General features: G+C 46.6%; 1 protein-coding gene across 2 annotated transcripts in view; it reads right to left on the reverse strand.

Moving 5' to 3' along the window:
• fbxw4 (F-box and WD repeat domain containing 4) overlaps positions 1–23,202 on the reverse strand; it is a 392,985-nt gene that overhangs the window by 240,231 nt on the left and 129,552 nt on the right. For both annotated transcript variants that reach the window (XM_073027066.1, XM_073027065.1), the window contains one exon: positions 8,644–8,784. In XM_073027066.1, coding sequence (XP_072883167.1) covers positions 8,644–8,784 — 141 coding nt within the window. The remainder of the gene's footprint in view (positions 1–8,643; positions 8,785–23,202) is intronic.

A 23,202-nucleotide genomic window follows, 5' to 3' on the forward strand; every position in this document is an offset into this window, starting at 1 on the left:
CTTTCTACTCCCCGTCAACTCTTCACAATCGCTTTCTGCTCCCCGTCACAGTTCACAATGCCCGTGTGTCCCCGTCACTGTTGACAATCCCCTTCTAATCCCCGTCACTGTTCACAATCCCCTTCTACTCCACGTCACTGTTCACAACCCCCTTCTACTCCCCAGCAGTGTTCACGATCCCTTTCTACTCCCCGTCACTATTCACAATCCATTTCTCCTCCCCTTCACTGTTCACAATACCTTTCTGCTACCCGTCACTGTGCACAATCCGCTTCTACTGCCAGTCACTGTTCACAATCCATTTCTACTTCCCTTCACTGCTCACAATCTCGTTCTACACCAAGTCTCCGTTCACAATCCCTTTCAACTGTTCACAATCCCTTTCTACACCAAGTCACCGTTCACAATCCCTTTCAACTGTTCACAATCCGTTTCAACACCCTGTCAACGTACACAATCCCTTTCTACTCCCCGTCAACGTTCACAATCCCTTTCTACTCCCCATCACGGTTCACAATCCCTTTTTACTCCCCGTCACCGTTCACAATCCCTTTCTACTCCCCGTCACCGTTCACAATCCCTTTCTACTCCCCGTCTGTGTTCACAATCCGTTTCTACTCCCCGTCACTGTTCACAATCCCTTTCTACTCCCTGTCACTGTTCACAATCCCTTTCTCCACCCCGTCACCGTTCACAATCCCTTTCTACACAAGCCCTTTCTACTCCCCGTCACTGTTCACAATCCCTTTCTGCTCTCTGTCACTGTTCACAATCCCTTTCAACTGTTCACAATCCCTTTCTACATCAAGCCACCGTTCACAATCCCTTTCTACTCCCCGTCACTATTCACAATCCATTTCTCCTCCCCTTCACTGTTCACAATACCTTTCTGCTACCCGTCACTGTGCACAATCCGCTTCTACTGCCAGTCACTGTTCACAATCCATTTCTACTTCCCTTCACTGCTCACAATCTCGTTCTACACCAAGTCTCCGTTCACAATCCCTTTCAACTGTTCACAATCCCTTTCTACGCCCCGTCAACGTTCACAATCCCTTTCTACTCCCCATCACGGTTCACAATCCCTTTTTACTCCCCGTCACCGTTCACAATCCCTTTCTACTCCCCGTCACCGTTCACAATCCCTTTCTACTCCCCGTCTGTGTTCACAATCCGTTTCTACTCCCCGTCACTGTTCACAATCCCTTTCTACTCCCTGTCACTGTTCACAATCCCTTTCTCCACCCCGTCACCGTTCACAATCCCTTTCTACACAAGCCCTTTCTACTCCCCGTCACTGTTCACAATCCCTTTCTGCTCTCTGTCACTGTTCACAATCCCTTTCAACTGTTCACAATCCCTTTCTACATCAAGCCACCGTTCACAATCCCTTTCTACTCCCCGTCACTATTCACAATCCATTTCTCCTCCCCTTCACTGTTCACAATACCTTTCTGCTACCCGTCACTGTGCACAATCCGCTTCTACTGCCAGTCACTGTTCACAATCTATTTCTACTTCCCTTCACTGCTCACAATCTCGTTCTACACCAAGTCTCCGTTCACAATCCGTTTCAACTCCCCGTCACCGTTCACAATCGCTTTCTATACAAGCCCTTTCTACTCCCTGTCACTGTTCACAATCCCTTTCTGCTCTCTGTCACTGTTCACAATCCCTTTCAACTGTTCACAATCCCTTTCTACATCAAGCCACCGTTCACAATCCGTTTCAACTCCCCGTCACCGTTCACAATCCGTTTCTACTCCCCGTCACCATTCACAATCCCTTTCTACTCCCAGTCACTCTTCACAATCCCATTCTACTCCTCATCACCGTTCACAATCCCTTTCTACACAAGCCCTTTCTACTCCCCGTCACTGTTCACAATCCCTTTCTGCTCTCTGTCACTGTTCACAATCCCTTTCAACTGTTCACAATCCCTTTCTACATCAAGCCACCGTTCACAATCCGTTTCATCTCCCCGTCACCGTTCACAATCCGTTTCTACTCCCCGTCACCGTTCACAATCCCTTTCTTCACCCCGTCACTGTTCAGAATCCCTTTCTACTCCCAGTCACTGTTAACAATCTCTATATACACACCGTCACTGTTCACAATCCCCTTCTACTCCCAGTCACTCTTCACAATCCCTTTCTACTCACAGTCCCCGTTCACAATTCCTTTCTACTGCCCGTCACTGTTCACAATCTGCTTCTACTCCCCGTCACTGTTCACAATCCCTTTCTGTTCCCCGTCACAGTTCACAATTCCCTTCTGTCCCCGTCAGTGTTCACAATCCCGTTCTACTCCCCATCACTGTTCACAACCCCCTTCTACTCCCCAGCACTGTTCACAATCCCTTTCTGCTACCCGTCACTGTGCACAATCCGCTTCTACTGCCAGTCACTGTTCACAATCCATTTCTACTCCCCGTCACTATTCACAATCCATTTCTCCTCCCCTTCACTGTTCACAATACCTTTCTGCTACCCGTCACTGTGCACAATCCACTTCTACTGCCAGTCACTGTTCACAATCCATTTCTACTTCCCTTCACTGCTCACAATCCACTCCTAATCCCCGTCACCGTTCACAATCCCTTTCTACTCCCCGTCACTGTCCACAATCCCTTTCTACTCCCAGTCACTCTTCACAATCCCATTCTACTCCTCATCACTGTTCACAATCCCTTTCTTCACCCCGTCACTGTTCACAATCCCTTTCTACTCCCAGTCACTGTTAACAATCTCTATATACACACCGTCACTGTTCACAATCCCCTTCTACTCCCAGTCACTCTTCACAATCCCTTTCTACTCTCTGTCACTGTTCAGAACCCCCTTTCTACAACCCATTACTGTTAACAATCCCCTTCTACACCCCGTCACTGTTCACAATCCCCTTCTACTCCCCGTCACCGATCACAATCCCTTTCTACTCCCAGTCACCGTTCACAATCCACTCCTACTCCCCGTCACCGGTCACACTCCCTTTCTACAACCCGTCACCGTTCACAATCCCTTTCTACTCCCCGTCACCGTTCACAATCCCTTTCTACAACCCGTCACCGTTCACAATCCCTTTCTACTCCCCGTCACCGTTCACAATCCCTTTTTACTCCCCGTCACCGTTCACAATCCCTTTCTACTCCCCGTCACCGTTCACAATCCCTTTCTACACCCCGTTACTTTTAGCAATCCCCTTCTACTCCCCGTCACGGTTCACAATCCCCTTCTACTCCCAGTCACTGTTCACAATTTCTTTCTACTCCCCGTCACTGTTCACAATCCCCTTCTACTCCCAGTCACTGTTCACAATCCCCTTCTACTCCCCGTCACTGTTCACAACCCCTTTCTACACTCCGTCACTGTTCGCAATCCCCTTCTACACCCCGTCACTGATCACAATCCCTTTCTACTCCCCGTCACTGTTCACAATGCCCTTCTGCTCCCCGTCACTGTTTACAATCCCCTTCTTATCCACGTCACTGTTCAGAATCCACTTCTACTCCCCGTCACTGTTCACAATCCCTTTCTACTCCCAGTCTCTGTTCACAATCCAAATCTACACCCCTTCACTGTTCACAATCCCCTACTACTCCCCGTCACTGTTCACAATCCCTTTCTACACCCCGTCACTGTTCACAATCCCCTTCTACTCCCCGTCACCGATCACAATCCCTTTCTACTCCCAGTCACTGTTCACAATCCACTCCTACTCCCTGTCACCGTTCACAATCCCTTTCAACTGTTCACAATCCCTTTCTACACCAAGTCACCGTTCACAATCCCTTTCAACTGTTCACAATCCGTTTCAACACCCTGTCAACGTTCACAATCCCTTTCTACTCCCCGTCAACGTTCACAATCGCTTTCTACTCCCCATCACGGTTCACAATCCCTTTTTACTCCCCGTCACCGTTCACAATCCCTTTCTACTCCCTGTCACCGTTCACAATCCCTTTCAACACCCCGTTACTTTTAGCAATCCCCTTCTACTCCCCGTCACGGTTCACAATCCCCTTCTACTCCCAGTCACTGTTCACAATTTCTTTCTACTCCCCGTCACTGTTCACAATCCCCTTCTACTCCCCGTCGCTGTTCACAACCCCTTTCTTCACTCCGTCACTGTTCACAATCCCCTTCTACTCCCCGTCACTGTTCACAACGCCTTTCTACACTCCGTCACTGTTCACAATCCCCTTCTACACCCCGTCACTGATCACAATCCCTTTCTACTCCCCGTCACTGTTCACAATGCCCTTCTGCTCCCCGTCACTGTTCACAATCCCCTTCTTATCCACGTCACTGTTCACAATCCACTTCTACACCCCTTCACTGTTCACAATCCCCTACTACTCCCCGTCACTGTTCACAATCTCTTTCTACACCCCGTCACTGTTCACAATTCCTTACTACACCAAGTCACTGGTCACAATCTCTTTCTGCTCCCCGTCACTATTCACAATCCCTTTCTACTCCCCGTCACTGTTCACAACCCCCTTCTATTCCCTGTCACTGTTCACAATCCCTTTCTACTCCCCGTCAACTCTTCACAATCGCTTTCTGCTCCCCGTCACAGTTCACAATGCCCTTGTGTCCCCGTCACTGTTGACAATCCCCTTCTAATCCCCGTCACTGTTCACAATCCCCTTCTACTCCACGTCACTGTTCACAATCCGTTTCTACTCCCAGTCACCGTTCACAATCCCTTTCTACTCTCAGTCACTCTTCACAATCCAATTCTACTCCTCATCACTGTTCACAATCCCTTTCTTCACCCCGTCACTGTTCACAATCCCCTTCTACTCCCAGTCACCCTTCACAATCCCTTTCTACTCACAGTCCCCGTTCACAATTCCTTTCTACTGCCCGTCACTGTTCACAATCTGCTTCTACTCCCCGTCACTGTTCACAATCCCTTTCTGTTCCCCGTCACAGTTCACCATTCCCTTCTGTCCCCGTCAGTGTTCACAATCCCGTTCTACTCCCCGTCACTGTTCACAACCCCCTTCTACTCCCCAGCACTGTTCACAATCCCTTTCTGCTACCCGTCACTGTGCACAATCCGCTTCTACTGCCAGTCACTGTTCACAATCCATTTCTACTCCCCGTCACTATTCACAATCCATTTCTCCTCCCATTCACTGTTCACAATACCTTTCTGCTACCCGTCACTGTGCACAATCCACTTCTACTGCCAGTCACTGTTCACAATCCATTTCTACTTCCCTTCACTGCTCACAATCCACTCCTAATCCCTGTCACCGTTCACAATCCCTTTCTACTCCCCGTCACTGTCCACAATCCCTTTCTACTCCCAGTCACTCTTCACAATCCCATTCTACTCCTCATCACTGTTCACAATCCCTTTCTTCACCCCGTCACTGTTCACAATCCCTTTCTACTCCCAGTCACTGTTAACAATCTCTATATACACACCGTCACTGTTCACAATCCCCTTCTACTCCCAGTCACTCTTCACAATCCCTTTCTACTCTCTGTCACTGTTCAGAACCCCCTTTCTACAACCCATTACTGTTAACAATCCCCTTCTACACCCCGTCACTGTTCACAATCCCCTTCTACTCCCCGTCACCGATCACAATCCCTTTCTACTCCCAGTCACTGTTCACAATCCACTCCTACTCCCCGTCACCGGTCACACTCCCTTTCTACAACCCGTCACCGTTCACAATCCCTTTCTTCTCCCCGTCACTGTTCACAATCCACTCCTACTCCCAGTCACTGTGCACAATCCCTTTCTACTCCCAGTCACTGTTCACAATCCCTTTCTACACCCCGTCACTGTTCACAATCCCTTTCTACTCCCAGTCACTGTTCACAATCTCTTTCTACTCCCTGTCACTGTTCCCAATCCCTTTCTCCACCCCGTCACTGTTCACAATCCTTTTCAACTCCCAGTCACTGTTCACAATCGCTTTCTACTCCCCGTCACTGTTCACCATCTCTTTCTACTCCCCGTCACCGTTCACAACCCCTTTCTGCTCCCAGCCACAGTTCACGTTCCCTTTCTACTCCCCGTAACTGTTCACAATCCCTTTCTACTCCCAGTCACTGTTCACAATCTCTTTCTACTCCCTGTCACTGTTCCCAATCCCTTTCTCCACCCCGTCACTGTTCACAATCCTTTTCAACTCCCAGTCACTGTGCACAATCCCTTTCTACTCCCCGTCACTGTTCACCATCTCTTTCTACTCCCCGTCACCGTTCACAACCCCTTTCTGCTCCCAGCCACAGTTCACGTTCCCTTTCTACTCCCCGTAACTGTTCACAATCCCTTTCTACTCCCCGTAACTGTTCACAATCCGTTTCTACTCCCCGTTACTGTTCACAATTCGTTTCTACTCCCCGTTACTGTTCACAATCCGTTTCTACTCCCCGTCACTGTTCACAATCCCTTTCTACTCCCCGTAACTGTTCACAATCCGTTTCTACTCCCCATCACTGTTTACAATCCCTTTCTACTCCCCGTTACTGTTTACAATCCCTTTCTACTCCCCGTTACTGTTCACAATCCCCTTCTACTCCCCGTCACCGTTCACAATCCCTTTCTACTCCCCGTAACTGTTCACAATCTGTTTCTACTCCCCGTCACTGTTTACAATCCCTTTCTACTCCCCGTCACTGTTCACAGTCCCCTTCTACTCCCCGTCACCGTTCACAATCCCTTTCTACTCCCTGTCACCGTTCACAATCCCTTTCTACTCCCCGTCACTTTTCACAATCCTTTTCAACTCCCAGTCACTGTGCACAATCCCTTTCTGCTCCCAGTCACTGTTCACAATCCCTTTCTACACCCCGTCACTGTTCACAATCCCTTTCTACTCCCAGTCACTGTTCACAATCTCTTTCTACTCCCTGTCACTGTTCCCAATCCCTTTCTCCACCCCGTCACTGTTCACAATCCTTTTCAACTCCCAGTCACTGTTCACAATCCCTTTCTACTCCCAGTCACTGTGCACAATCCCTTTCTACTCCCAGTCACTGTTCACAATCCCTTTCTACACCCCGTCACTGTTCACAATCCCTTTCTACTCCCAGTCACTGTTCACAATCCACTTCTACTCCCTGTCACTGTTCACAATCCCTTTCTCCACCCCGTCACTGTTCACAATCCCTTTCTACTCCCCGTCACTGTTCACAGTCCCTTTCTACTCCCCGTCACTGTTCACGATCCCTTTCTACTCCCAGTCACTCTTCACATTCCCATTCTACTCCACGTCACTTTTCACAATCCCTTTATACTCCACGTCACTGTTCACAATCCCTTTCTACTCCCCGTCACTGTTCACAATCCCTTTCTCCACCCCGTCACTGTTCACAATCCCTTTCTACTCCCCGTCACTGTTCACAATCCCTTTCTACTCCCCGTCACTGTTCACAATCCCTTTCTACTCCCCGTCACTGTTCACAATCCCTTTCTACTCCCAGTCACTCTTCACATTCCCATTCTACTCCACGTCACTTTTCACAATCCCTTTATACTCCACGTCACTGTTCACAATCCCTTTCTACTCCCCGTTACTGTTCACAATCCCTTTCTACACCCCGTCACTGTTCACAGTTCCTTTCTGCTCCCCGTCACTGTTCACAAGCCATAACCTGATATAATTTAAATATCTGTTTATCATGTTTATATTTGATTTTTAAAGATAGTTTGAACACTGAATCCCTTCCCTTACACCATCAACACCCCATATCCCTTCCTTACACCGTCACAACCTAATATCCCTCCCTTACACTGTCCCCTATACCTCTCCATTACCCTGTCACAACCCCATATCCCCTCTCTTACACTGTCACAACCCCATATTCCCTCCCTTACACCATCACAACCCCATACCCCTCCCTTACACCGTCAGAACCCAATATACCTCGCTTACACCGTCACAACCCATATCTCTCCCTTACACCTTCACAACCTAATACCCCACCCTTACAGCTTCACAACCCCATACTGCTCCCTTACTGTCACAACCCCTTATCCCTACCTTACACTGTCACAACCCATATCCCTCTCTTACACCATCACAACCCCATACCCCTCCCTTACTCCATCACCAACCCATGTCCCTCCCTTACACTGTCCCCCATATCCCTCCTTTACCCTGTCACAACCCCATATCCCCTCTCTTACACCATCAGAACCCCATATCCCCTCCTGTACACTGTCACAAACCCATATCCCTCCCTTACAATGTCACAACCCCATATCTCCTCCCTTACACTTTCACCACCTACATCCCCTACTTACACCATCAATACCCTGTACCTCCTCTTACAGCAATGCCTTGCATCACACTCCCTAATGCCACCTTCCCTTAAACATTCACTGACCGTGTTGTACTCCCGTACACCGTCACTGCCTCATATCCCAATCCCTTACACCATCACCACTCCATATTCTCTCCCCAACACCATTACTGTCCACATCCCCTCCTTTGCCCTGTTATTGACCCAGTTCACAGTCTCTTTATTCCTGTTTGGGAATAGTCACATATTCCACACTAGCAATATTGGCTTATTCAAGGTATCCTGTGGCCATGAATCACCAAGAGAAAAGCACCAATCTGTGAATGGATGCCAAGGGCTGGGGGCAGAGAGGAGATCAGGTTCTTACCTGGTGCTGGCCCTCACATCCCACTGCCTGATGTAGGCATCGTACCCACAGGTCAGCACCACCGAGGGACTCTCATAGACCATGTCCAGGACTCCAGCTCCCCTTCGAAAGTCCGACCCCAGGCTGGTCTCCAGCTGCCCGCTGAAAGAGATCAGAGGATGGGTTCTGATTATATGCTAAGGAAGCTAGTGCACACTCAGAAAGAAAGTCGGGCATTTAAACTCAAGATATTACAGGCAGAGAAGACTTTTCTGAGACAGTATGGGAAGTCTAGGAATGGTGAGACTCAGTTTGTGCACAGTGAGATTTCACAACAACACTGAAACTGATCTGATCCTCTAGTACACAGTAACAGAACAATACACCATTGGAAAGGCCCTTCAGCCCACAACGTCATGATGCAGCTTGGACTTATTTTACCAATTAATAGAAACTCAGCTATTAAACATCTATTCTGAAAACTTCCACATCAATTCAATCATCACGTTAACCGTCTGTGCAACAAGGACAGTAACCATTCAATCCTCTTTCTAGTTTCACTGACACATGTCAAAGACTAAATAAAAACAAGGATTATAAACACAAGAGATTCTGCAGATGCTGGAAATCCAGAGCAACACACACAAAATGCTCAGGTGCTCAGCAGGTCGGGCAGCATCTACAGAGGGGAATAAGCAGTTGACATTTCAGGCAAAGGCCCTTCATCAGGACTGATAAGGCCGAAGATTAGGCTCAGCTGTCATTTGCACATTGAAACATTGTGAAATGCATCAGTTGCATCAATGTCGAACACAATTTGAGGATGTAGGGAACACACACAGTCATGGGGAGAACGTACAAACTCCTTACAGACAGCAGCAGGAAATGAACCCTTGTCGCTGGCACTGTAAAGTATTACACTACCGTGCTGCCCCTACTACACTACTGAGAAATCACATCACATCACTCACTGAGTTCATTACACAGGGGTAGCAATTACCAAACACCCCAAGACTAAGGGGTGCAGACTGGAGACTGGACGCCGTCCTGGAGTTGGACCACTGTTTGTGTGCGGGGCTTGTTTTGTTCGGTTCTGTGTTATTCTGCTGAACACCATGGGCATGCTACGTTGGTGCTGGAATCCGTGGTGACACTTGCAGGCTGCCCCCAGCACATCCTTGGGTGTGTTGGTTGTTAATGCAAATGACGCATTTCACTATGTTTCTACTTACACGAATCTTGGAGATCCTGAAGCAATCGGCAAGCTGTGGCTGTCTATTGCTTTCCCTAGATGCTACCTGACCTGCTGAGTTCCTCCTGCATTTTGTGTGCGTTTCTCTGGATTTCCAGCATCTGCAGAATCTCTTGTGTTTATGAATTAGTTGGATTCATGAACAGAATATGGGTGTCACTGAGCAAGGCCAGCGTTTCTTTCCCATTCATAATCGCCCTTCCTCCATCTGCCTTCTCGGCCTGCTGCAGTCCTGCAGGTGAAGTTGCTCCCACAGCGCTGGTGGGGAGGGAGTTCCACCATTCTGCACCAGAAGGAATGGTGACAGATTTCCAAGTCAGGACTGAGTGCAGTTTGGAGGGGAGGGTGGTTGACTCATGGATGTTTATGATTTGCTGCTCCATTGCAAAGTCTTCAGAGCATGCCAACCCTGAAATGTTTTAAATCCTCTCTTCGATGGGAATTCAGTAATGCCCTCTCTCACTGCGTCCTCTCTGTGATCTTCACCTCTCACCCGGCAGCTTGCACTTCTCCCTCCCAACCCCCACCTTCTTATTCTGGAATCTTCCCCCTTCCTTGAAAGTCCTGTAGGGTCTCGGCCCTAAATGTCGACTGTACTCTTTTCCATAGATGCTGCCCGACCTGCTGAGTTCCACCAGCATTTTGTGTGTGTGGCTGAAGGAGGACTCGTGATGGATTGTATCAAGATTCAAGATTATTTACCGTGGGCGGCACAGTAGCATCGTGATTAGCACAAGGTTTTACAGTACCGGCAACCTGGGTTCAATTCCCTCGCTGCCTGTAAGGAGTTTGTACGTTCTCCCCGTGACCACACAGGTTTCCTCTGGGTGCCTCGGTTTCCTCCCACAGTCCAAAGACGTACCGGTTGGCAGGTTAATTAGTCATTGTAAGTAGTCCCATTATTAGGTTAGGGTTAACTCGGGAGGTGCTGTATCACAATAGATTATTTATCATGTGTACCTCAAAGCATGCATTGTTTAATGAGCAACACAATTTAAGGATGTGCTGGGGGCAGCCCGCAAGTGTCACCACACATTCTGGCACCAACGTAGCACGCCCACAATGTTCAGCAGGACAACACAAAACACAACAGAACATTCCTCCCTCCCACACTCACACATGGACAGTTCTCCAACTCCAGGACTGGCATCTGTCTTTGGCCATCGGGGTGCTCGATAAATGCTAACCCTGGCCCATGATATTGTGAACTTGGTAAGTTATGCATAACTCCTCATGGGTGGCAGTGGCTAGTGTGATAGGGTTCAAACACAGAACGCTGGAGGTCAGGCGGCATCTATGGAAATGAATAAACAGCCAGAGGTGATAGGTTGTTTCAAGATTATTTATCACATGTACATCGAGACACACAGTGAAGTGCATCATTTGTGTTAACAATCAGAACAGTTTGAGGATGGCTGGGGGCACATCTTTAGGTTAGGCTGGCTGAAGGAAGACACGGTTACAGAGCGATGGTGAATGACACTGATAAAAGTTTGCAAACAGTCGAAAGAGAAAGCCTGCTGCACAGGGTGAGAAAAAAGAAAATGGTGACTATTTAATCTGACTGACCTGGTATATCGGCAGGGTCAGACTTTATTAAGATGGAGACCACACCAAAAGTGAAGCAGAGGAGAGAATAAAGGCCGGGCAATGTTCAAAAATAAATACACACCTTTGTCCGGGGGAATGGCTCGCAAAAGGAGTTTATTAGTTGAAGCAAAGTGCTGGAGATCTAACGGAGCGGCCCAACACAGACCAAGCAGAGACTAACTACAGTCCTCTGATCACAGCTAGCCACACGCTGGGGTAGACCTGCTCCTCACTCGCTTTGCAAAGGCCAGATTATTTAGAGTAACAATTTCTTTGTCAATGTTCAGTTCTCCCCTTGGCCATGACTGTGCATGACTACATTGCATCTCGATACCTTGCCCCCGGCAACCAGCTAAAGCAGCTAGGCCGGCCCTAGCAACAGCCTCTTGTAAGCATCCCTTGACAAGCTTTATCGTCAAGTAGTTTGACTAATCCTTGACATTAACCTGGAGTGGAGTGTTATTGTGTCGCAGATTCTCAACTCTGGAGGTGACCCAAAACCTACCAGAATCAAGACTTTAACCCTTCCTTTCCCGTTTTATTCATAGTGATGATTTTGGGGACAGAGTGGGGAGTTAGTTAGGGGTCAGGTTAGGGGTTTAGGGACAGGAATGAGAGGGATTCAGGCAAGAGTCCAGGTTTGAGTACTCCACAGTTGAAGGCCAGTGATCCCTGCGGGACGCTGAGGCTGCAAGGACGGTCAGTGAGCCCTGTGGACAAGGGTTGGTGACTTCCCAGGCCAGCGAGTCCTTGCTGGCCAACAGGTTCTGGCATCGGAAGTCTGCATGGGCAGGAGGCAGGAGGGCCTGTGAACCCCTAGATCGGTGTGTCCCAAGGTCGGAGATCCTTGCAAGTCCAAAGTTCGAGGCCTGAAGTTCGGTGTCCTATCATTGGCGAGTCTTGGGGTCGATACTGAGGGTTGAAGACCGAAACTGGTGAGCCCAGAAGTCAGTGAGTCCACTGGAGGCTAGATGCCCAGAGGGAGCCTGTCCTGGGGTTGGAGGCCTGTCTGTGTGTGAGAGAGGGTGGTAAAACAGGCTTGTTTTGCTGCTGTGATTTTGTTTTGCTGTTGCAGTTCTGTGGGCATGCTATGTTTGTGCTGGAATGTGTGACGACACATGCAAGTTGTTCCCAGCATATCCTTAGGTTATGTTGGTTGTTTACACAAATGGTGAATTTCACTGTGTTTTGATGTACACGTGATAAATAAATCAGAATCTGAGTCAAATTTTTAACCCTACCTTCCCTGCTTCACTCAAAAGGACAGGAGATTTCAGTGCAGTAAACTGTCTTAGTTTGACAGGAGAGCCACATCAGGAACCTGGGTCAGAGCTTTTGACGAGGCAAAAGGAGAGAGAGAGTGGAGATGTTTGGTGATGGAGTGGTAGAATTTAGTGCCTCACACCTGAACGTGCAGCTACCAGTGGGATACAATGGAAATTACAGCATGCTAATTAGGAGAAAAACGTGCACAGGAATCAGTCACTTGGCCCGATAGGCACCCTGCCATTCAATAAACCCATGGCTGAGCTGATCTCCAGGTCCCTTTCTGCTCCAGTAACCGTCAACTTCCCTATCACCAAGATTTCTATCTCATTTCTGATCTGCCTAAGGATAACCATTTGATCAGTGCATCGTTGTTGACAGAAGGGCCTGTCCAGTACTGTTTTATGTTCTAATGATCTGCACAACGTTACGCGCTGAAAAGCCTGTCCGGTGCTGGACCGTTCTGTGTTCTAAGCATGCCTAGCTCCCTGAGGTTCAGAGCTCTCGTTTCACAATCCTCACCTCAGGAACTTCTCCCCTCATGACTTTCCCCATCCACATTGACGCAATCACAAAGAAGGCACACAAGCTGCTCTATTTCATTAGGGGTTTGAGGAGATTTGGTAAACCACTAAATATTCCGGCAAGCTTCTGCAGATGACCTGTGGGGAGTAGTCTGACTGTTGCTATGGAGATGCATGACTTGCCTCCTATGGAGTTCCAATGCATTGGATTATAAGGGGCTGCAGAGATTTGCAGACTCAGCCATTCACAGGCATAACCCTCCCCGCTGTGCAGGACATCATGAAGAGGCTATGCCTCAAGGAGGAGGCATCTATCCTGAAGGGCCCTTATCACCTGGGACATGCCCTTTCACCTTACTACCAACATGGTACGGGAGCCTGAAGACACACATTCAATGTTTCAAGAACAGCTTTCCCCCTTCTGCCACCAGATGTTGAAATGGTCCAAGAACCTATGAATACCTCCTCATTTTTTGTCTTTTGCACTGTCCATTTTTTAAAAACTTATAGTAATTTAATGTCTTGACTGTATGGCTGGTACAAAACAATAAATTTCATGACATACGTCAGTGATAATAAACCTGATTCTGATTCACTTCATCTCAGAATTTTATACAACTCAATTAAATACATCTAATACATCAGTTTTATACATTTTCAATATCGCAGTTTTAGAGGTCTCAAACCTCTCTTCTGGTTCAAAGATGATAATCCTGGGCAATTATTTCTCATAGGTAAAATTCTCTGAATCTTCATATGTAACATTTTGGGGCGTCAAACATGAGAAGCTACACAGGCAAACTTTGAGGTGGATGACCAGAACTTTGGTCATAAAGCTATTTTCAGGGAGAAAGTGGGATGGAAAGTTTTAGACCAAGATATCAAAACATACAGTTAAATGTTTTGTTTGCATCAATCAAATCAGCGAGGGTTGTGCTGATTCCATAACATTTCTGGCACCAACACAGCACGCCCACAATTTACTAATCCTAATCCTACGTCTTTGGAATGTTGGAGGAAACACGAGCACTCAGAGGACACCCACGTGGTCACGGGGAGAGCATTCAAATTCCTTACATACAGCGGTGGATATTGAACCCCAATCTGTAATATCGTTATGCCAACCGCTACCCTACTGTGCCACCCATGTCTGTGCAATAGAGAGTAACATCAAGGTCGCACAGTTACCATAACCGTGCCGTCCTGCTCAAACCACAGTCTTTGGAGGGAGGATCAAGACATTAGTTTCAATGGATGGACACAAATACATATTGTATGGAATCTGGTGTCAATGTGGAGTTTAGAGATGTGATTTATTATAGACTAAATAAATAATGAACTATCTTGGTTTTTCCACAGTGTTTCCCAGAGTTGACCAGCTAAATTCAAACTTCAAAGTAAATTTATAATCAAAGTACATATGGTATATGTCACCATAGGAAACCCTGAGATGTTTTCTTGTGAGCATTCACAGTAAATACAAAGAAACAAAGAAAAGCCAAGCAAAATAATAATGATAAATAATTAAGCAATAAATATTGAGAACTTGAGATGGAGATGCCTTGAAAGTGAGTCCATAGGTTAAAGGAACATTACAGTGTTGGGGTAAGTGAAATTGAGTGACGTTAGCCCCTCTGGTTCAAGGGGCTGATGGTTGAGGGGTAATAACTGTTCCTGAACCTGCTGGTGTGGGTTCTGAGGCTCCTGTCCCTCCTTCCTGATGGCAGCAAGAAGAAAGCATGACCTGGGTGGCGGGGGTTTCTGATGATGGATGCAGCTTTCCTGTGACAGTGTTCCATGTAGATGTGCTCAGCGGCAGGGAGGGCCCTATCCACTACTTTTTGTAGGCTTTTCCATTCAAGGGCATTGGTGTTTCCATATCAGGAAATAGTAGCAAGAATATGTCTGTGCGAGATGCCTGAGCTCTCCAGCATCAGCTAGAAGGTTGACAAATGAAGAGAACTCAGGTGGCAGGAACAAGGGCACAGCTCTTCAGGTCAAAAGCTGCAAAAGGGCTGGTGATGATGGATGAAGACATTTACCCAAAGCATTAGGTGGTAAACATGTTCTTCAGATGTCGGAAATCTTCAGAAACACATACAAGATGCTGAAGGAAGTCAGCAGGTCAGGCAGCATCTATGGAGAGAAATGAACAGTTGCTGTTTTAAGCTGAGGCAGTTCATCAGGACCGATGAAGGGTTTAAGCCCAAATTTCCTCTCCACAGCTGCTGCCTGACCTTCAGCAAGTTGGCTTTTGGAGTTGATCAAAATCAGTACCTAGAATACGGGTAGTGATGAGAAAGAATGGTCTAGGGTGTAGGGAAGAGCAGAAGGGCAAAGGGATGAAGAAGGATGAATATGAAAGAGTGGAACAGGGAAGTGACCTTATGCAAAGTGATACACCTATCACAGGAGGAGGATACACTCTATCATGCTTTGATAGCTCCATGGCAAACCCCTACCCATTCCATCTCTTCCTGAATGGTCCCACATCCTCACTCCTTCTCCTTAATATGGGGGTCCGATCCCCCAGTAATCCAATTAACTGCTGAAAGGCCCCGTTAAATCTGTTTCCACTGCCCATTTGGGCAGCAGGATGCAGATCCTAACATCTTGCTGTGATCTGCAGCATTCTGTATAGCTCCAACTTTATTTTGACTAACTGCCCAATAACAGTTCATAGGGCCTTCTGGCCCGACGAACCCGTGTGACCTATTACTTACTAACCTGCATCCCAGTGGAATGCAGGAGGGAACTGGGGCACCCGGAGAAAACCCTTGGGGTCAAGGGGAATACCTACAACTCCTGAAAGACAGGAATTGGATCCTGGTCACCGGGGCTGTAATGCATTAACTGTTTTGCCCCTTAATTCGTGACTATTTGTTCATGGTTTGATTGTGGTTCCTCCCACACTGGCTCAGGAGTCAAGAGGGCTTGTTTTATAGGGGGATGCAGGCTGCCAGCCCTGCAAGGGAGAGAAGCACTGGGCAAAACATGAGGTAGCTCTGCCTCCCAGCATTAAGTTGGGATGGTTGACAGTTTCTCATGGCACAAAGAAAAACCATTCGGCCCCTTAATCTATGCTGGTTCTCCGAGTAATCCCTTTCATACCACTCCCCCACTAGTTTTAATCAATTCTCTCTCATGTGGCCATTCGCTTCCTGCGATTCTCCTACTGTCACCAATGAACTTATCAACTCAAACCTGCTCAGTCACAGGGAGAATGTGCAATCTCCACACACAGAGGAGTAGAGATGAGGATCACATCAGAGCCACGGAGGGAACTCCCCTCTCTTTGACAAGGTGGGGCGTGTGGGGGTAGGAGTTCATGACAGAGAGGAACTGGGCCAGTAGAGCTGATGATAAATCTCATGTCAATGGACAGGTTCTTCCAGGGTAAGGTCAGATGATTTTTCTTTAATGTGGTAATGTACCAGTAGCCTTATCCCTACCTAATCCAATAGACTGAAGCAAGCGCAAACTCATTTCACACAAGGCTGAAAGAGAAACATTTTACTGAACATTTCCATGCTTGAAACCAGGTCCCGGAACAATGAGTAACGGCGTAAGTGAGCATGCCGTATGTCTCCAGCTCTGTGCTGGGGCTCTGCTCCGTGCACTGTACCGGGACTGGGGCAATCTCTTATCACACCAGCCGGTGGCTGCACTCACTGTAAAACCAGATGGGACTTGATAAAGGAGAATCAAAGGAAAAGAATCCTCAGTCAACACTTTGAACATCAAAAAAAACCCCACAACCAGCATCACTTAGAGACACTTATTCTGTGATTAAACACACAAACAGACAGGACTGCACAAACGCCTAGGGCAATCGATGCTGCGTCAATCTCCATCACTGCATGAACATCTTAAAACGGGGAGGGAGAGAGAGAGAGAGAGGGAGTGAGATGGGGAAAAGAGAGAGATGGGGAGATAGTGAGAGATGGGGAGGAGGAAGAGAGAGAGGGAGAGAGAGGGAGAGAGAGGGAGAGAGAGGGAGAGAGAGGGAGAGAGAGGGAGAGAGAGAGAGAGAGAGAGAGAGAGAGAGAGAGAGAGAGATATGGGGAGGAGGGAGGGAGAGAGAGAGAGAGAGAGAGAGAGGGAGAGAGAGGGAGAGAGAGGGAGAGAGAGGGAGAGAGAGGGAGAGAGAGGGAGAGAGAGGGAGAGAGAGGGAGAGAGAGGGAGAGAGAGGGAGAGAGAGGGAGAGAGAGGGAGAGAGAGGGAGAGAGAGGGAGAGAGAGGGAGAGAGAGGGAGAGAGAGAGAGAGAGAGGGAGAGAGAGAGAGAGAGAGAGAGAGAGAGAGGAATTGGGAGGAGGTGGGGGGAGGGGAGAGAGGGAGGGAGAATGCATGAGATGCCCAAAAAAATGGCGAGATTTCCTCCTCCAGCACTAAAGTTGTCTGTAATATCACCAGTCTCTTAATTCTGATTATTTTAATAATGTACGAATGTGATTGTTCTTTTTCCAGCAGCCGTACATTGAACTATCAAAGCCAAAGCCAGGAATTTTCTCCATAAACACCTCTGCCTCTCTACCAGTCCTCCTGTAAGATGCTCCTTAAAATCCACCTCATTTATTATGTCACTGTCTATTTCATGCTAAATTTTATTTGGAAAGAAAAGCAACGGGTGAGATGTCTCACAAATGGGACACTCCTGTTTAAGATGGCCTTGGTGAAGCACAGTGTTGACTTGCTGGCATCAGATACAACTATTAATTACTTAATTGATCACGTTTTCTCAGAAACGATCACTGCAATCAATAGGCTCTAACTTACTTTTCAGATTCGAGCTTTTGAACTGCCCGTCCGACTTGGCATTTTTGTGGTGTGAACTAAAGTCTTGAAGGTGCAGTATGTTTGCAGCATGGCATGCACAGGCCAGATCAAGATGGCGAGGCTTGGGAGCAGGGAATGAGCTGATGTTTGCCAGTGGGAGTGGACTTGAAGGCGATTTGAAGTGGCAGAACTGAGGAGAAACGAAGTTGAGGCCACGGGTCCTGGGCCTGAGAGTGAGGAACAAGCTGAGGTCTGACTGATTTAAGCGCTAGGCCTGACTGGAAATGTCGGGTACAGGTCGAATCAAGGCGGTGGGGCCCAGGCCTGAGAGTGTATTGAAGTAGCAGGGCCTGGGCCTGATAGTAAGGAACACCGGCTAACTGACCAATCTATGCGCCAGGCCAGATTGAAAAGGTCAGGGTGTCTGGGCCAGGGTTCAGCTTGCCACTCTGGGAGGTTTACTCGTCTCTGTGCTGAAGTGAGACTGTAGCCTGCAACTAACGGCTCATGGATTGGCTGCAGGGATGACTGGCTTCATGGCTGTGAACTCACTTCAGTGAATTTCGGTTCCGAATAGCATTTGCTTAGTTTTATTGTTTGCACATTTTTTTTCTGCACATTGGGAGTTTGATGGTCTTTGTTTTAATGGGTTCTATTGGATTTCTTTGTTTTGTGGCCGCTTGTACAGAGATGAATCTCAATGTTGTATACTTTGATGAGTAAATGTACTTTGAACTTTGAACTGTACCCAGTGTATCAGAAACACAGGTAGCCACTTTGGCCCAACCTGCACATTGGTGCTCATCTGTTTCACATGCTTCATGTTCGACCCCTTCTCCCTTATCTACTTCTCTAAAGCAACTTTGTGAGTTTTTATCTCAACCACAACCCATTGTGAATTCCAGAACCTTTGTGAACTCTCTACGAAGAGGTTTTGCATGCCCCCACTTCTAAACCTTGATTCAACGGGAATGGTCCCATCCCTCAGTTAGTGAGCGACACACATGGTTGTAGATTTCACAAAGCCCTCTGAACGGCAGGGTAGAGGGTCCAAGCTCCAGTCACAATATTATGAGGAGGAAGAAGAAACGCTCTGTCCACCTTTCACCTTCACTGCCTGCTGAAGAGATGAAGCAGCTATCTTGTCAGCCACGGACTGAGGACTGTGGCATTAGCCCAAGTCAGTGCGGTTCAAACAGCATTACACTGGGCAGCAATGGAAAGTCCCACAATAAGAAGCAGAACTGAGTTTTAAATTTCAGAGAGGAAAATGCATTCATCAAACTAAGATTCAAAATTCAAGATTATTTATTGCCATTCTTCAGTACACAAGTGCAAAGGAGAATGAAGTGGTTGTAACGCTGGATCTGATGCAGCATATAAAAACACACGATAGGTATAAGGAACACAGTAAATATAAATATAAAGGCTATCCTATAAAACACACTATGTACAAGTAATTGAGTGTGGCCATACACGCATAGACTGATTGCATATACAGAAAATGATACTAGCTGCAGGAGTATCTGTAAAAAAAGTAATTTTGTCTAAGAGTTCAGTAATACTGTATTTGCAAGGCTTTGGTAAATTAAATCCTTGACTAGAACAACTGAAGCACTGTTTAAGAATTTGAAACTAGCACCATTATTGGGAGCCACAGAAGCCGTATATAGTATAGCATAGCCGTATGTAGTATATATCAATGCAGAGATTTCTTTAGTGTGGCGGTTAGCCACTACCTGTAAGGTTTATGTCCATTTTCCTCGTGACCTTGTGCGTTTTCTCCGGGTGCACCGGCTTCCCCTCACTTTCCAAAGGCGTACGGATTAGTGTTAGTGAGCTGTGGACATGTTATGTTGGAGCCAGAAGCGCCTCATTTCACTGTAAATTTTGATGTACAGGTGACAAATAAAGTTGATCTTTAATAGACAACACCCCTACATAAGAAAACACATTATGTTACTAAGAATTAATATTCTAATACTATAGTTTATATTATAAAACAATGGCGTTTGAACTGGGTTGGTTGGCTTGAGCTTCAAAAAGAAATGTAATTGTCTGGGTCTCCTTCCCCTGGAGGCTGAGAGGTGACATAGCAGAGATATATAGATTTATGAGAGGCATAGATAGGTTCGATAGCCAAGTCTTTTTCCCATGGTAAGGGTATCTTAAACTGGAGAACATAGGTTTAAGGGGATCTGACAGGTATTCCTACTAAAATACAAGTAGTAATTGGTATCAGGACCAAGCTGCCTGAGGAGGTGGTGGAGGCAGGAATAGTAACAACATTTAAGAGGCAGCTGGACAGGTACAAGAATGACCAGGGAATAGATGGGTATGGAATAATGTAGATGTGAATAGTAGGCATGATGGTCTGTATATGGTCATGGTTTCTATGTTATATATCATGACTTTATAATACAGTGTATTATTTAAAGATTTATTTTCTAATACGCAGTGGATTACTGGGCAAGTCCTGTGTGTATGCTGGCACAATGCTAGCATGTACAATACTCCTCGATAAGGAGCTGTTATTTGTCACATGTACATCGAAACATCAAAGCACACTGCAAAGCATCATTTGCGTCAATGACTAACATCACGCAAGGATGTGGTAGGGGTATCCACAAGTGTGGCCATGCTTTTGGCTTCAACAGAGCATGCTCACAACTTACTAACTCTAACCGTACGCCTTTGGAATGTGGAAGGAACTGGAGGAAACCCACATGGTGTCGGGAAGAGCATACAAACCCTTTCCAGACAGCGGTGGGAAATCGAACCCCAATCGGTGATCACTGGTGCTGTAAAGCGATTGCGCTGACCGCTACACTACTGTACCACCCATTTACATGACAAGGCATGCAGTAGTCCCACCACTAACAGGCAGTGAGAAGACCCTCCATTGTTCTTCGGCTGGTTACATGGCATTGCATAATAACCTTGCACTCAACGTCAGCAAGATAGAGGAACTGACTGTGAATTTCATGAGCGGGAAGTCAGGAGAACACACAGCAGTCCTCAGAGGGACAAGTAGCTTCAAGTTCTTGGGTGTCAATATCTCTGAAGATCTATCCTGAGACCAACATATTGATGCAATCACAAAGGCATGCCAATGTTAGGAGTTCGATGAGATTTAGTATGTCACCAAAGGCTCATAAATTTCTATAGCTATACCATGGCGAGCATTTTGTCTGGTTCCATCACTATCCAGTTTGGAGATCCAAGGCACAAGACCACAGAAAACTGCAGAAAGTTGTAAAAGTGCCTCCATCATAGGCACTGGCCTCCCTACCATCGAGGACATCTTCAAAGGCAAAGCCTCAAGAAGACGCCATCTATCACAAGAGACCCCCACCATTCAGGACATACCTTCCTCTCATTACTACCATCAGGGAGCAGGTAGTCACACATTTAATGTTTTAGGAACAGCTTCTTCCCATCCACCATCAGATTTCTGAATGGCCCATGAATGCATCAAGACTACCTCACTATCTTACTTCCTTATTGCAGATTTTATATATTCTTATTGTAATTTAAATTAATTTTTATGTATTGCACTATCACAAAACAACAATTTTCACGACATAAATCTATAATAAACCTGATTCTAATGCACTGCTTTTTGGATAACCATGGAATCGGGTGTTGACATGAACTGTTTTCCCCAAACATGAGAGCGGCTGGTTGGCTGGAGACTAGGTGAGGAGACACTTGGCTGGCCAGGTGCTCCACACCACCCTTGCTGTGAGGTGCCCTCATGTTGTCCCAGTCATACCAGCTGGGAGGATATTAAAAGTCCCAGATAAAAGTTGAATGCATCCAGTCATTTTGGTGTTTGATATTTCTTTAAAAAGAAAAGATGAGAGAGAGAAAGTCTAGGGAAGACAGAAATTTGATACCTTAATTTCGACAAAACACTCTCACTGCAAGAATTGTTGTTTTTTAATTTTGTTCTTCAGTAACAATGTCTCAAACGCTTTGTGCCACACACACACCTTTCAAAACAATCCTGTGTCTGACAGTATCGACAGTTTCCTCTGCCGTATGTGTACAAACACATGCAAGGTGCAGTGTAGGCAGTGTTTTGAGGGTTCGAGTCTGGATTTCCCCATTAGGAGGGCTTGGACGATGAAGGTTTGACTTAAGCAAGTGGAAAGCACAAACAAGATTATTCACAGGAGGGAGATGCGGACAGAACATGAGAGGCACAGAGCCTGAGAGGGACAGAGAAGGAAAAAGTGCATAATAACATGAACAAGGGCAAAGACATTAAAGAACAAGAGTGAGCAAATGAGAATGAGAGTGAGGGAAAGAATGCAAAAGAGCCAGAGTAACACAGATTAAGTGCTGGAGGAACTCAGCAGGTCAGGTAGCACCTATAGAAAGCAGTAAAGAGTCAATGCTTTGGTCTTGATGAAGGGCCTCAGCCAGAAACGTTGATTCTTTATTCCTGTGATTCTCCCATTAATAAATACAGTACGTGAATTCAGAAGAAAGTACACCCAGATACGTGTGAGAACATGCAATCACTCCCTCAGGACTGTTTAAGTCAATGAAGACTAAAAGATATTTGGTAGACCTAACTGAAGTAACACAGGATGTAGAACAGATGAAGGATAAACAGCTATAGACCTACAGAATGGTCTGTTTTGTTGCATAAATTCTACATTGTTCTAGTCTTTGGAGAAACACGAAGACCTTGAATAACACATACATTTAATTAAATAGGACAGGAAGTATCAGTGATTATAATATGAGCTGACACTTAAGGATCACATCAGAGATTTATTCAGACTTATTTGACTCAGAAGCTCTGGTAGAGAACCATTTTTTTCCCCAAATGTTGAGCTATTAAGTCATCACACAGTGATCACTAAAACAGGGTAACATCTTGTGGTACTGTCCGACATGACCCACTCCAATTTATATGTGGTGAGGGTGGACTTCATGTTAATATTCTGAGACCATTTAAAGATGAAGCTGCCCAGAAGATGACAAAGATCAATGTGGTGTGGAAACTTTGACCAGCACAGGCTGAGCAAGGTCAGTCAGTGTCCATGTTGGCCCTCAAGCATGAGTTTAGAACTGGAGTAGAGGCAGACACAATGCCTGCTGACCATTCCACAGTTCAGTAACTTCACAGCTGATCATTTATTTTAGCACTACTTTTC

The sequence above is a fragment of the Hemitrygon akajei genome, chromosome 23 (genome assembly GCF_048418815.1).
Source record: "Hemitrygon akajei chromosome 23, sHemAka1.3, whole genome shotgun sequence".
NCBI lineage: Eukaryota > Metazoa > Chordata > Chondrichthyes > Myliobatiformes > Dasyatidae > Hemitrygon > Hemitrygon akajei.